Below are 12887 nucleotides of genomic sequence, written 5' to 3'. Positions count from 1 at the left end.
AAGGTGAAATGAACAGAACCAAGAAAACATTGTACACAATAACAATAACACTGTGTGATGATCAACTATGAATGATTTAGCTCTTCTTAGCAACACAGTGATCCAAGACAATTAGAAAGGACTCATGATGGAAAATCTATACAAAGAACTTATGATGGATTCTGCAGATCAAAGCATTATTTTCATTTTTAAAATTTTTATGTGTTTTTTTTTCCTTTTGGTCTATTCATTCTTTCACAAATGTTGCTAAAACAGAAACGGTTTTTATATGATAGCACATAATGTATATCAAACTTCTTACCATTTTAGGAAGGGAGAAAAATTTGGAACCAAATTTTGTAAAAATGAATGCTAAAAAATTGTCTTCACACATAATTGAAAAAAAAAATACTATTTAAAAAAAAGGAAGGAACTCAAGCCATCCACTTCATTTCCCAGGGCTTTGCATTCATTTTGGACTTCTTTGGATTTCATTATGCCCCTTTTCTTCCTCCAGCCCCCCCAATTTTCAGTTTCCTTTTGTATACTGTCTTTCCCCAGTAGATTGTAAGCTCCTTGAGAGACAGGAACTGTCTCTTTTTTTTTTTTGTATTTTACACATATTAAATATTAATCAATATTTATAGACAAACTGACTGATCTTTTCTTCTCCTCAAAGCCTTTACCATCAATGACAACTGTTTATTGCAACTGGATCAATAATGAGAAGAGATATGCAATATTTGCTGTAGGATAATAATACCTATGAACTTCCCAGGAACAAGTCTGTGAGTCAATATGTGTGTCTCTGAGGGAGGATGGAGGTTAGCAGGGGAGAACTACCTAGAGATTCCCTGACTAGGTTGGCTAGTTGGCTGTTGCCCTTCGTTCCTGAAGAGAACCAAAATGACATCACTATGTTAGAGTCAAGTCACAGTGTATCCAACTAACTGATTAAACCAAAACCAACTCAGAATGCTCTATCACAGATGGAGCACAAATAATCATATAAACATTTGGCATGGATTCTGTAACTGCGCATGTTTCTTTTAAACTACTTCAATTCTGTTTTGTTCATAAAGCACAGTGCCTTCTCTGATGAGGGCACACATCTAAGGAGGCCCATATCAAAAAAAAAGGCTCTACACAGGACAAAATATTTATCAGAAAAGAACTAGAAACAAAATATATATAAATTGACAGTCCAAAAGAAAAACTATACATACAACAAAACAATCAAGACTGAATATTACAAAATTATAATGACTAAGTTTGGCCCCAAGAAGAAGAGAAGATAACACAACACCCTCTTCTCCTCCAGAGTTAGAAATCCACAGGTGTGGAACATTACATTTAACACTAAGGTTTTCTTTTGTTTTTTATGTTTGATGTGATTTTCCTGAAGTTTTCTTTTCCTTATATATTTTCCTTTCCTTCCTTTATAGAGAACAAAAACTGCACTCTCAATTCACTTCACTTTTCATTCTGCTGCTCTACATGGTTTCAACTCCAAGGAACAAATTCCCCATCCTCCATCCTCTAAGACATGCTCATCCTCATGCTGTATCTTCAAGCCTCAATTGTATCTTCAAGCCTCAATTGACACCACCTCCCCCAGCAACTTCTCCCCTCTGACTGGAGAACTAGAGGGCAGAAGACTGAACTCCTCCCAGAAACTGGACGCTACTCTGCTGGGTCTCATCTCTATAAAATAAAATGCAATAGCATGGTATTCCATTTTGTCTCTTCCCTACAACTCCTCTACCCCAGCTTTCCCATCTCCTTTTTCTATGTAGTCTCCTCCTATAAAATTTAAGTTCCTTTAGCAAAGAGACTTACTTTCTTTTTATTAATTGTATTTCCAATGTTTAGCACAGACTGAATTTAAAAATCAAAGATCATTAAAAAGTTTCATATGATTATTTGCATCTAATATTTAGAACAAAAAAACCTATGGTAAGGCAAAATTTGCATCTCAATACAATTGTAAAAATTACCTCATCTATATTACATTCATGCTCTTTACAAAGAATTTCAATGACCCTTGTGTCAGTTTCTGGTTGTCTAGTGATCCGTGCACTTCTGCTTTGACCTCGCCTTGGTGTTCTGGGTGAACCATTAATAGATAATGTACTCATTGCAGTTTCTGTAATAACAAAATAGACCATAAATGTTAATACATTCCTTGTTCTATGTAATGAAATATCTGACATAATAATAGAAGTTATCAAAAAGACAATAATCTACCTCCAACCCATTCTTGCTCATAAAATAAGATTTGCTATTTCACATTTTAAGTATACAAGCTAACACCCAGTGAAAGAACTCTGGGAGATGACTAAGAACCATTACATCGAATTCCCAATCCCTATATTTTTGCCGGCCTGCATTTTTGATTTCCTTCATAGGCTAACTGTACAATATTTTGGAGTCCAATTCTTTTTGTATAGCAAAATAATGGTTTGGACATGTATACTTATTTTGTATTTAATTTATCCTCTAATATATTTAACATGTATTGGTCATCCTGCCATCTAGGGGAGGGGATGGGGGGAAGGAGGGGAAAAATTGGAACAAAAGGTTTGGCAATTATCAATGCTATAAAATTACCCATGCATATAACTTATAAATAAAAAGCTATTAAAATAAAAAAAAATCAAGTATACAAGCTAAATGCTTACAATAGTTTTTATCAATATCCAGTCCTTACAATGACAGAGTTATGCAAATACAGTGCGCCACATTCAAGTCAGAGATTTAACAAAGGAGAAAAAGGAGAGATTTGGTATATAAACTTGATGCAGGTGATAAGTTTGTAGTGTGGCAGGGTACATATAAAAGATATTTTTCTATCTTGAACTGTGGGGAGCCTGCACTAATCTACTGGTGATAAGGCCACATTCCAAAAGACTGCCCTAACCTTAAATAGGAATATCCTAATCATATCATGGAGTTTCCTACATGACCAAAGACCACCTTAACCTTGAATAGGCAGATATCTAGGCATCTCCTAATCACATCCTGGAGCTTCCTAAGTGACCAAAGGCACCTGATCAGCTCATCCTTGGGCGGGAAACCAATCCTTTGTCTAGGACCCCCACCCTGTATTAAGTTCGCGCAACCCTGGTGCTATATATATCTGTACTATTTCACTAATTAAACGAGGCTTGATCAGATGGTTTTGTCTTGCCTCCATTCTTCTGCGTGTCCCCTCTCTCTTGCCCTTATATCTCTTTTCTTCTAGGGTCCACACACTCTGCCTCACGGGCCGAGGCATTGAACATTTTTTTAAATGATCTATACGAATCTGTCAAGAGTTCAAAACACAAGATCACCGGATCTTTAATTTGGAGCTCAAAAAACCCCGTTAAGCCATCAAGGCCAACATTTTACTGATAAGGAAACAAGTTGAGATAGGTACAGTGACTTGCCCAGAATCACTAAGTATTTAAGTGTCAGAGGCCACATTTGAACTGAAGTCTTCCTGACTAAATTCAAGGTTCAATCCATTACTAACATATAGCCTTCTAGTAACTGTTTAATAAAAACAAATACTTTCTTGCTCCAAAATGGACCACACTTCCTTACTATCCCCACCAAATACAGATTGTAAGATTGTAATGAGAACTTTAATTTATAAGTAAGTTCATTTCTTTGAAATATCTTTGAAAACTATTTCATTTTAGTGGTACAGCTTAAATTCAGGATAACATTTAGATAAATTACACTTGGTAGTCTTCAAAAACGTAACTGATTTCACCAGTGTGAGCACTCTCTCTAGAAACAACACAAGGCCTCCATATCTTAATAGAGTTGAATTAAATAGTCCCTCTCCCAAAATCACCACACTGTTTGCTAACCTCATGGTGAGAAATCAAGATATTCTTATAACACAGGCTTAAATATAATTTATGGAAGCTGAGACATTTTAATTGGCTACAGTCTGGCTTAATTGAGGCTTGGGCAAAACTAGCTCAGATCTAAGGACACAAAAGTTTGAAAAGTCACAGGTGGCTTTAGGGATGCTAAGAGGACTTCTATTTCTTTCCCAAATATTACTTTTCTGAAATTGTAGCTACAGAAGGACTAAAGAACAGCTATCTCAGAAATGGAATTAACTAAAGGAGAAAAGAGGTTAGTGATAGTAATAAGGAATTATTATATCCACTGTCAAGTGATAGAGATGGGACCTCAAGGAGTACCTAGAATAACCTAACACCCACATTAATGACTGTATAGTGAAAAACAATGGTAGGACAACCAAGATTGAGGATGAAGTGACATTTGGCTAGAAAGAAGAAAAAAGTGATGTTTTTGAGCACCATGAAGATCGAAGGAGAATGAAATGGAGCTTAATAAATATAATGTATATTCATATGCTAAAATAGAAACAAGCTCTGTTAATAGCCATCTATTAGAATAAGGAGGAATCCATTTATAATACTAAATTATAATAAATATATTAAGCATTATATTTTAATGTATACTTGTCCTAGGTTATTCTGCAACTCTGGCTCTCTATAGGATGGGACAAAGACAGTGAACTTATGAAAAAAAAAAAAGTACCAGAACTAACAATACTAATATAAAAAACTATGGCAAACAAAAGAGAATCCATTCAAGAAATAAAATCCTGGTGAAACTAAAAATAATTAAACTTTTGAAGTTAATATAATAATGCAAATTTATCTCATATGCATTTTTAGTATAAATTATATTACTTTGGAGTAGGAGAAATATCTTATCTAGTACCTTATGGGGTTAAATGTAATAATCTTCCAGCTTGGTCTTAGTAAGCAAGGCCTTCCATCTATTAATTAAGCAATTTATTAAGCATTTATTAAGTATCTATTATGTTCCAAGCACTGTACATCTAAATACAAAGAGTGAAGCAATTCTGTCTTTCAGAAGTTTATATCTTGATAGGGGAAACATTAAGTATGAAAGAATATGCTGGTAAGTATGGGCCAAACCTAAGCCCAAGTCCAGTTCATCAACACCCTCTGCCAGGGGAATAGGGAAAGTAACATTTGACTACTTACCACTCTTTCCCTACTATTCCCTCCCCTTTCCACCAGTCACTCTATACAGGGGTCCTCAAACTACGGCCAGCAGGCCAGATGCAGCAGCTGAGGATGGTTATCCCCCTCACCCAGGGCTATGAAGTTTCTTTATTTAAAGGCCCACAAAACAAAGTTTTTGTTTTTACTATAGTCCAGCCCTCCAACAGTCTGAGGGACAGTGAACTGGCCTCCTATTTAAGAAGTTTGAGGACCACTATGACATCTATAACATGAACAGAAGCAAGAGCAAACTGGCCAATCTCAGACCCAGTCCTAGCCAACAGAATCTCTATAGCTAACAGACCAGTACTGTGTAGCACTAAGGAGAAAAACTGGTCATGGAAGTTGAAGGGAAAGCTAATCTCTAGGGGTTAAAGGTATCCTAGATTATTCCCACCAGCCACTTCTATTCCTACTCATAAACTGCTAAACACAGATGGACCAAGTCTCATAATTTTGTTTATTATATACAAATTCATGTCCTCCAGTCTCAACCCCAATCCAATTTTTGGTTAAAATTTCTTTAATGTTTAAGAATAAGTATTATTTTTATTTAAATATTTTTTCATTACTGTAGTAACTGAAGCACAATTAGAGCTCATGCCCAGGAAAGTCAGTCACATACAATAAAATGCAATAAGAAAAAGCATATAAGATGTTATTCACATAATATATATATACTTGTATACCCCATGCCATCCCACTAATTTTAATATATGTATACATATATATTTATTAACATAAAATATGAAATTAAATTAAAATAGCTTTTTTATTTAATGTTAGAATCTCAGATTTCACAAAATAATATGAGCATAATCATTAAATAAATTACCTATTCAGTATTTAGAAATATTGAATAAGACCATGGGATACTTACTATATGGCTCTCTGAGCACTGCAGGAGGTGAGAGTTTGATACAATAATCAAGAACACACAACATTAACTGAAATGAAATCACCAGATCATCTTCCATCTGTAATATTTTACCTAGAAATAAAAAAGTTGGCTTTTTTAAACTGTCTAGTGATTAAGATCAATAAGTTGTAAAAAGTTTAGGAAACTAACCCTACTTGAGGAATGTTTACTATTTTGCAAAATGAAAAAATATATTTCAAGTTATCTCGATAAGATCAAAAATCTGGAGCTGGAAGAGACCTCGGAGGCTACCTAGTCCAATCTCCTCATTTAAAAGATGAGGAAACTAAAGCTCACAGAGATTTGTGCAAAGTCACATATGTAGAGAGCAGGTATTGAAATTAGGATTTGAACAAGACCTCTGATTCTGATTCCTTTGTACTATGTTGCACCCAGTAGCATATGTATGTATATATTTATATGATATATAAAAAACTACACAGAAAAGTATAAGCACTATAAAATATAAAACTTCTGTCCCCCAAAGCTTGTATTTTAAGGTAACAATAACAAATATTATAAGTATGTGCATTTATTATATATATTTCTATGGGAGGCATATGTATATATAAAGAGTTATTCACATACATATATCTGTATATGTAGATGTGTTTGGTATATTATTCCAAAAACCTTAATGCTGTTTTAACCTATTAAAGCTTAAAACTGCATATACTTTATATACAAATACACACTCATACATACTCTTCCTCTGGAAATAAAAGTTCAAATTTTTCATTCAGTCTAGATTAAGATCACCAAGTTATAATGCATTATACTGACCATTACCAGGAGGGCAAATTAGGTGGTGCAGTGGATAGACCTTTGCTGGGCTTGGGTCAGAAAGTCCTGAGTCTAATCCATCTTCATACACTAATTAACTGTATGATCCTAGGCAAGTCATTAATATATGTTTGCCTTTGTTTCTCAAACTATAAAATGGGGATAACAACACCTCTCATAGGCTTATTGTCAGAATCAAATGATATAATATTTGTAAAACGCTTAGCATAACTCTTGGCATAAAGTAGGAGCTGTATGGTGCTCATTCTCTTCCCTCTCCTAGAAGAATGTTTACTGTTTTCCAAAGAGGTAAAATATATTTCAAATACTAGCACAGGGCTATGCATATATACATACATGTATTACATTTACAGCACATACACATATACATTACCTTGAATGCATATCAGAAATTCATTTCAAGTGAGCCTTCATGAGAAGAGTGTGGAACCTTCAATACAATGCTAATGCACTCCAAATTTGGATATTAAAATGTACTATAGTTGGCTTTCAAGCATTATTGGTTAATATATGACATCTGGAAACTTACAATTAAATAATCCTTTAAGGTTTACAAAGAATTTTGTATACAATATTTCTATGAAACAGGGAATACAATATTATTTTTTTCTACTGAAGGGATTAGGAAATTAAGGCTCAAAGAAGTTAAATAAATTGTCCAAAGTTATGCTTCTAATTAGTCTTTATGATTAGCACTACACACAATAGGGTGTGCCTGATATTTATACCCTAGATAAGCCTCATAAATTGGTCAAAGGAAAATGAAACACTGTTAGAAAAGCAGTTTCCATGTGTGAACATACTACTCATTGAGACAGTACTGGGCTGTGGTTAGGGTAATGATAATACTGATAATGTAATAGGCAAGACTTAACTGAAACTTTGTTTCTATTGTTTCTTCCAAGTAAAATGAAATTAAAAATAAGGAGGAAAAGAGTAAGAAAATGCATACCTATCCTCACAAATTCACATCATTTGACCCCGATGAACTGCACCACAAGGTACTGAAAGAGTTAGCAGATAAGACTGTACAGCCATTGTCAGGCAACTTTTTAAAGATCAGGTAAAATGAGAAAGACACTGCAAATCTGGAGAATTATAAGTGTTGGCCCAATTAAAAAATAACAAAGAAAAAAGAAGGGAGTCTTTACAATACAGAGTATCAGTTTGATTAGCCTTTGATAGCAAGAAATAGCATTCCTGCAATATTAAAGAACATTATCAACAAAGTAGTTTGTGGATATTAGAAATTGAAGCAGAATTCACTGTTATTGAATCATAAAAATCAACTAACCCAACTCCTTCATTTTACAGAAAAAAAAAAAAAAAAAGCAGAGGTTTGAAGAGGGGAAATGAAAAATAGCCAGGTCCTACTTAGGAGACATGAATAATAAACTCAGGGAAGTAGTTGCATTATTCACTTTTCCACTACATATCTCTCTTCAACTAGAATCAACCACCATAGTTTATAAATAATTAAAACTTTGAATGGTATTATGTTTTAAATATGTTACCATTTCACAGGATTCACCATTTGCACTAATCAAGGCTTAGCTGTACCCAGTCATGAAGGTAATGAGTGGCAGAGCCAAAATGAAAACTCAAGAGGTCCTGACTTCAAATGCAGTGCTTTTTCTATTCTAATATATTGCCTCACCAAGGCAACATAAAGAAAGGGTCATGCTTCATCAATCTCATTTCCTTTTTCAAAGGACACTAGATTACTAGATTAGGGGAATCCACAGACAGTGTCTAGATTTCAGCAAACCATCTAACACAGTCTCAGATGTTATGATGGTGGACAAAGTGGAGAGAGGTCAAATAATAATCAAACTGTTAGCTATGTTACTGGCTGAATGTGATCCCAATAATCAGCTTTTAGAAGGTTTCAAGGTTAGTACTCAAAGCATCTATTAATCCTGGGCTATTCAAAAATTTCCTAAATGATTTCAAGGAATGCAGAGAAAGCATGCTTATCAAGTTTGCAGATGACACAAAGCTGTATTAGTCAAGATTAGTCAACTTTGACTAATTGGATGCCAGAGTTAGGTCCAAAAGATAAATGGCAACAGTGTTGAGATATATGGTTTAATATAATTAAGTTTAAAATTATGATTAAATTAAAAAGAGATAAACTTGAATCCCACACTTGCTTTCAAAAAATTTTAATTCTACAAGAATAATATGGGAGAAGTGTAGCTAGTCAATAGTTAATCTAATAGAGTTCTAGGGGTTCTAATGGATTTTAAGGTTAATATGAGTCAAAAATATGACAGTCCAAAGTTAATGCAACCTAAGGATACATTAAGAGAAGAAAAGAGTCCAAGAAAGAGGGAAGTGTTAGATTTGTACTCTAGTCTGATGAGATCACATTTAGAACTCTGGTTTAGTCCTGAGCACCACATTTTAGGAAGAACATTGACAAACTGAAGAATATCCACATAAAAGGCAATAAGTTGAAAGAATTGGGAATGTTTAATACAAAGAAGAGAATTAGACTTGAAACTATCTTTAAGTACTTAAATGACATAACTCAGAAGAAATTGGCAGAGAAAGAGGATGGTTTTTCAGAGACACGTATTTAAGTTTGCTATTAAAAAACCCCCAATAGCATTTCTTAGTGATTGAAGCCATTCACAAACGGAATAGAGGAGAATAATGAGTTCCTTTGAGGTCTTAAGAAAAAGCTGAATCCCTTTGTTGGGGATGTTTTAGAAGGAATTCTTGTTTGGCAGTAGGGTTAGATAACCTCAGAGATTTATAAGCAATAGAATCATTTGATAAACAATAATAGCTTACATTTATGTAATGGTTTAGGTGTTGCAAACTTTAAACAGATTAATTTGATAAATATAATAAATTTACCTTTAGCCAACAAAAATAAGTTCCAAGATACTTTTAGCTCCAACATAGAATTTATTTCAGAAGATATCCTAGTAAATAGATCACAAGGGGAAAAAATGAAAAATTTATAATGATAAAAGGTATCAATGATACTATAAAGCCAAATCTAGGGGTAGGAAGCATGCAATAGGGCATATTACTTTAAAAACCATTTCTTTTTAATTCCAGAAAATTCTGCCCTCCTTGGCAAACAGTACTTATTCTCTGATAAATCAAGTCACATTTATTATGGTGAAGGTTCAAAATCTTAGCAGACTATTACCAAGGTAGGGGAGGGGATCCAATGTTCAAATTTTGCCTTTGTTTTATGTATTTTAAAAAAATTAAATTTTATTGAAGCCTTCTGTCATCAATCATTTCTGAGGAGGAAATCCTCTTTCTACCACAGATCAAACTGAAAAGAAAATCCAAACACAAACATCTAATATAGTGATATGTAACAACATCTACAATAATATGAACCAGTAACCTTCTGTGGGAGATATATTTCATTATCTCTTTTCTAGAACCATATGTTTTTTCAATTACTCAAAACTCAGCTTTCTTAACCCTAACCCTGTTCATCATCACTGTAACCTCCAATCCCATTACCACTCAGGGTTTTTGTTATTTCTTCTTTATTTTGTTTCCTCCTCCCCCTGCTCCAACCCCTTCGGGACTATCCCCTATATCCTAAGTACACTTTCCTCCCTTTGCTATCTGGAACCCTTGGTGAACCATTTCAACTCTACACTATCTTCTACACTTGAGTGCCTAGCTCCTTATTCTACTGTCAGTTTTGACTATCCAAGCCCCAACTTTGTGTTTGACTATTCAAGTCCCACTGTGTGTTGCTTAACTCCTAGTCACAAGCTGCCAGAGAAAATTACAAAATCATGCTAACTAGTTCACTACAAAATTATGTTATATAATCTCAAATGAATCCTGATTGCAGCAAAGCAATTCTTTATGCATCCATAAAAGATTTACTGTTCCAATTAAAACAGAGTTCACGCTCTAATCATGGGACTACTACAATAACCTTCTGGTTGGCCTCCCTGTTTCTGCAAACTATGATTCAGCTGCCAGTTTGATCTTCCTTTAAAAAGTCTAGGTCTGACCACAATACTCCCATTTTTATAAATAGTGGCTCCCTATTACCTCCAGGATCAAACAGAAGACCCTTCGTTTGGCTTTTAAAGACTCACAACTTAGTCCTTTCCCAATTTTTAGTCTTATACTTTTTTCTCCTGCCAGTACTCTGTTACAGTTATATTGGCCTCCTTCCTATTCCTCACAAATGACATTTCATTTCCTGATTACATACCTTATGTTTTCATGCCTGGAATCTGCTCCCTCCTCACCCCTGACTCCTCAAATCTCTGACTTCCTAAAGGCTCAACTTAAATATCACTTTCTGAAAGAGGATTTTCCCAACTCCTTTCCTCCTACTGCTAGTTACATTACATTACCTCTAACATTTCCTCCTATTTATATTGTATAACTCTTGTATGTGAATGTTTGCAAATCTTATTGCCCATAAAAATTCTCAAAGACATGTACTACTATGTTTTGGTCTTTTTTTTTTTTTGTATCCAGCAATAAACAAAGTACCTAGTACATAGTAAGTGTTTAATTCTTTCTGATGATAATGGTTAACATGTTCTTTTCTATTCTAAATTCATTCTTCACACATTCATAAAAATATTTCCATATTTTTCTAAATACTTATTAATTCTTATTGAGCAATAAAATCTATTGGACTCTTCCAGTTTTTGTAACCATTCCTCAATCGATGATTAGTCACTTTGTTTCTCAATCTTTGCTATCACAAAGAAGAGTATTATAATGAACATTTTAGTACATTTTGAAAGTCTTTAACATCTTTGGGATACATACTCAATAGTGAGATCAGTGTGTTAAAGTCTACAGCCAATTTAGTTACTTTTATTGACTATTTCTAAACTGATATTTAAGATAGCTGGACCAATTCAAATATAGTTCATAAATGTTTATTAATTATCTACTATGTGCTAAGTACTATGGGTACAAATAAGAAAAAGAAAGACATTCCCTGCCCTCAAGAAGCTTACAATATAATGGAGAAAGACAATAAACAAAGAAATCTGAAGGAGGCAGGCTGCCATCAAGGGGTACCCAATGCAGGGACATGCTGCTCCATGGAGGGCAAATCAAGCAGAAGTGCTGATGGAAAAGGAAGAAAATGATGAAAATACAAAGCCCAGCCAAGAAGATATTAATAGACTTGACTCCTCAAAACCTATTCCCATTTTTTGTCATCTTTGCCCATTTGCAGCATGAGATGGCAAAAGGAAATGACTATGACATTAAAAACCAAAAGGCATCAATAAAACTTAAAAAAAAAAAAAAAAAACAAAACCCAGAAACAAAGACAAAACAAATCTCTCTCCAAAGATGATGACCCTGATGAAGCTTGAGTTTTTAAATTTCAGATTATAAAATAAGGTAATAAATTATGAAGATAAATATTTATTTGTTTTGGGATTCTTAAAAATTTTCTCTCTCCCACCATCTCCCCAATTTAACAATTTTTAAAAACCCTTATTACAAATACACGTAGTCCAACAAAACAAAATTCTCACTTTGGGTGTGTCCAAAAATGCATGTTATAGTTGGCAGTTAAGCCAATCAACTCTTTATCAGGAGGTAGTCATCAATCCCCTGAACTGGAGATTTACCATTGCATTAATCAAAATTCTAAGATATTTCAAAGTATTTTTTTTTTACAATGTTGATATTATGTATGGGAATACTTTTTACTTCAGCTCACTCTACTCTTCATGAGATCAGAGTCTCCTTAGTTTAGTCCCAAATTGTCCATTTAATCATTTCTTAAGACACAATAATATTTATATTCATATACCACAATGTGTTAGTCCAGTAATCCAGTCTTCTATTATAACACTGGTTCCAAGAGAAAATTAGGCTTTACATATTATTTTGATGTATAGCATCTTCTCAGGAACATCATCTATTATATATAGGAAAACTAACTTTGTGTGAGCTACTCTTCCATCTTCAATTTCTCACGCAAAAAACTACAGATGCCCATTAGGTGGCATGAAATGAACAACTTATTTAACTATCATTAGTTTGTTCTTGATAAGTGTGTGTTATCATTTGTGAAGTAGCTGTTGCTATCAATTGAACTTATGAAAGCACTTGATAAATATCTGTTAATTGAATTGAATTGTTTT

At 33.8% G+C, this 12887-nt stretch overlaps 1 protein-coding gene across 1 annotated transcript in view; it reads right to left on the bottom strand.

The window, feature by feature from the left end:
* Positions 1 to 12887, bottom strand: part of RB1 (RB transcriptional corepressor 1) — a 175873-nt gene that overhangs the window by 121338 nt on the left and 41648 nt on the right. The window contains exons 6-8 of the mRNA XM_031961928.1: positions 9631 to 9698; positions 5923 to 6033; positions 1977 to 2125 (exon numbers count right to left, since the gene is read on the bottom strand). Coding sequence (XP_031817788.1) covers positions 1977 to 2125; positions 5923 to 6033; positions 9631 to 9698 — 328 coding nt within the window. The remainder of the gene's footprint in view (positions 1 to 1976; positions 2126 to 5922; positions 6034 to 9630; positions 9699 to 12887) is intronic.

The sequence above is a fragment of the Sarcophilus harrisii genome, chromosome 3 (genome assembly GCF_902635505.1).
Source record: "Sarcophilus harrisii chromosome 3, mSarHar1.11, whole genome shotgun sequence".
NCBI lineage: Eukaryota > Metazoa > Chordata > Mammalia > Dasyuromorphia > Dasyuridae > Sarcophilus > Sarcophilus harrisii.
Note: the sequence above shows the minus strand (reverse complement) of the source record. Positions and strands in the feature narration are given on the sequence as shown.